The sequence below is a fragment of the Neltuma alba genome, unplaced genomic scaffold (genome assembly GCF_004799145.2).
Source record: "Neltuma alba isolate B1F8T4 unplaced genomic scaffold, ASM479914v2 tig00008273_pilon, whole genome shotgun sequence".
NCBI lineage: Eukaryota > Viridiplantae > Streptophyta > Magnoliopsida > Fabales > Fabaceae > Neltuma > Neltuma alba.
In genome coordinates, this window is record NW_021634981.1 from 38,267 (window position 1) to 40,803 (window position 2,537).

The 2,537-nt window shown below is 39.6% G+C and overlaps 1 protein-coding gene across 1 annotated transcript; it reads left to right on the plus strand.

Annotated features, from left to right (window-relative positions):
* The first annotated feature begins 491 nt into the window (after nucleotides 1–491).
* LOC114753911 (uncharacterized) lies at nucleotides 492–2,158 on the plus strand. Its single transcript, XM_028942614.1, has 2 exons — nucleotides 492–622; nucleotides 753–2,158. Exon 2 carries the CDS (start codon nucleotides 899–901, stop codon nucleotides 2,156–2,158), a length of 1,260 nt encoding a protein of 419 aa, XP_028798447.1. The 5' UTR covers nucleotides 492–622; nucleotides 753–898.
* The last annotated feature ends 379 nt before the right edge of the window (nucleotides 2,159–2,537 follow it).

Below are 2,537 nucleotides of genomic sequence, written 5' to 3' on the forward strand. Positions count from 1 at the left end.
ATACGAAAATAAAATGAAGAGACAAAATTTAAAGTGGGTGGAAGAAGTTTTATTGGGAAGAGAGAGAAAATTAAATCAATAGACAAAAAGAGTGGGGGAGAGCGGCTAGAAGAAAGAGGGCGCGTGTAAAAGGAAAGAAGATGTATAAAAGACTGCAACAAACATGGGTCCCACCATGTGATTTGGAGGATTTCTACTAGATAAAGCACAAGTTACGTGGCACTCCCAGGACATGTAAGAATTCCTCTTAGTTTGTTTTACTTGTTCGTTGAGTTTAATTAGTTATTGTGCTTTTTTTTTTTTTTTTTCCCATTGCATAGGTCTGTCGAGTCATCGACACGCGCCCAGGTGGTGAGGGAAGAAACCAAATGAACCCCAGCAAGACTTAATTTTCATTAGGTTACAACTTGCAAGACCCACCAAAATAGCAATGGATCACGTCTCGACAAGTCTTCAACTTCACTCCAAGTCCCCTCTGGCTCCAACCAAGTTTGCTTGCTGTCTTTCTCTATTGTAAGTTTGTAACATTCTCAAGTCCAGATCTTACAGACTGGGTTCGGTTATTAAATCAATTACTCGACAATTGGGATTTGGTAGTTTCTGTGATCTGAATCTGATTGAGGTTCGTCTTTCTATCTGTGCTCTCTACGAGCTTCCATTCATCATCGCTGACTAGAAGTTTGAGCTTATGTTTTCTATAATCGTTTCCTCAATTAATCTTGTTCTATGATATGCGCTTGAATTTTTGGTAGCTGCATGCACATATTCAGCGGTAGTGGATGTAATGAAGCAAAATTTTATATAGAAATTTCGGGGGAGGGGAAAGGAAAGAAGTAACTGGAAGTTCGTGTTTTTCTGATATTCTAAATAAAGTAATTGAATTTTGTCTGCCGGAATCATGAAGATTCTGTTTTCTGCTATTGCTCTTTGGTCTGTTTGTGTTCTATTGGTCATTGGAGTTACGGATTCATATCTCCCTGAGGCCGAGTTTCGGTTTGAAAGGAGTTCTCATCCAACATATAATTATGACCGGATTGATGAAGTTCGGAGGCAATGTGCCCCAGTCTTATCTTCTGCCTCTGAATTGAGATCTGGATATGATGTGGTTGATGGTATGAAACAAGATCTTTCCTTTGTCAATGGCGATTGGAGCCAAGATGGGGGTAAGTTTCCCATAATGCCATTTGATGCGGGGAAATTTTCTGGGACCTTGCCATCTGAAGACCGGACTCCATTGAAGTTAGTCTCTTTTTGGGTAACAGACATTGATCATACGCATAGAATGAAAAAGTCAATTCCTGTCAATGGATTCTTGATAATGGGCATTACTAGAGATGGTTCTTTTGTGGATAATGCCTATGGTGGAAATGCTGATTACCAGCTATGGCCTGGCCATTCTCAGCTTTCAATTCCCTTTCAAGGGTTTTACACTGAGTCGAAGAAAAATGGTGGGGAGAGGGTGTTATGTTTATTAGGGGACACAATGCTTCCAACTCGAGAGACTGATCCTGCCAATCCATGGGGATGGATGAAGACTTCTGGTAAAAATAATGATGAAATGCCTCTGTCAGAAGATGATCAAATCATCTTAGTTCTTCACTACCCCATGACATTCACATTAACTAACAGGGTTATCAGCGGAGAGTTGAGAAGTTTAAATCGCGAATCAAATACTAAATACTTTGATGTGGTTCACATAACATCACAATTGGGCAGGTCAGCAAAGTATTCATTTGGCGCAAAAGATATTGTATCTAAAGCATGTAATCCATACCCATACAAGGATAACCTGACAACTGATGGCATCAGTGTCTATAAAGGCTTAAGATTTTGTCAAATTCTTGAAGAAATCACCAGGGGCCAACCGTTATCTGTTGTGCCAAACTGGAGATGCAATGGGAAAGATAATTTCTGCAGTAAATTAGGCCCCTTTTTGTCAGATAAGGGAATCAAATCAACAGATGGAAGCTTTAAAGATGTTAAAATTTACATGCAGAATGTTATCTGTGAGCAAGCAACTACTCGTGGCAATGCTGGTTCTGCTAGGGTATTTACAAATTTTAGAGCTGTTTCTCCATCGAAAATCAGTACACTGCAGCAAAAAGATCTGGCCCTAGCAACATGTCTCTTGCTGCTGAAGGTTTTGGAAATCTTCTAGTGGGCAGCTCTGCATGGTTGTTGTATTGGGTCCATCAGTGCCAAAGGAAGTAGCTGTAATTCTCGGATCTGTTTGTACATACCTACCACTATTTTTCATCAAGCAACGTAGTATTCTTCTTGGAAGTTTGTCTTCAATTGATAATAGTAATGCCTTCTTTCCCCTGTCATTGGAGCAGCTAGTTCAACCTACAGAGCTCTGGAATTATTTCAGGTTCTCCATCCTTATTACAGATATTCAAAAATTAATTTGGCTGGCACTATACTAGAAAAACATGAGCCCTTCATTTTCGAACTGTCATATAAAAAATCATTACTAAGATTCCCTAAACTTGAAGATAATGAGGCATATGAGGATAGCCTGTCTCTTCTCTCAGAAG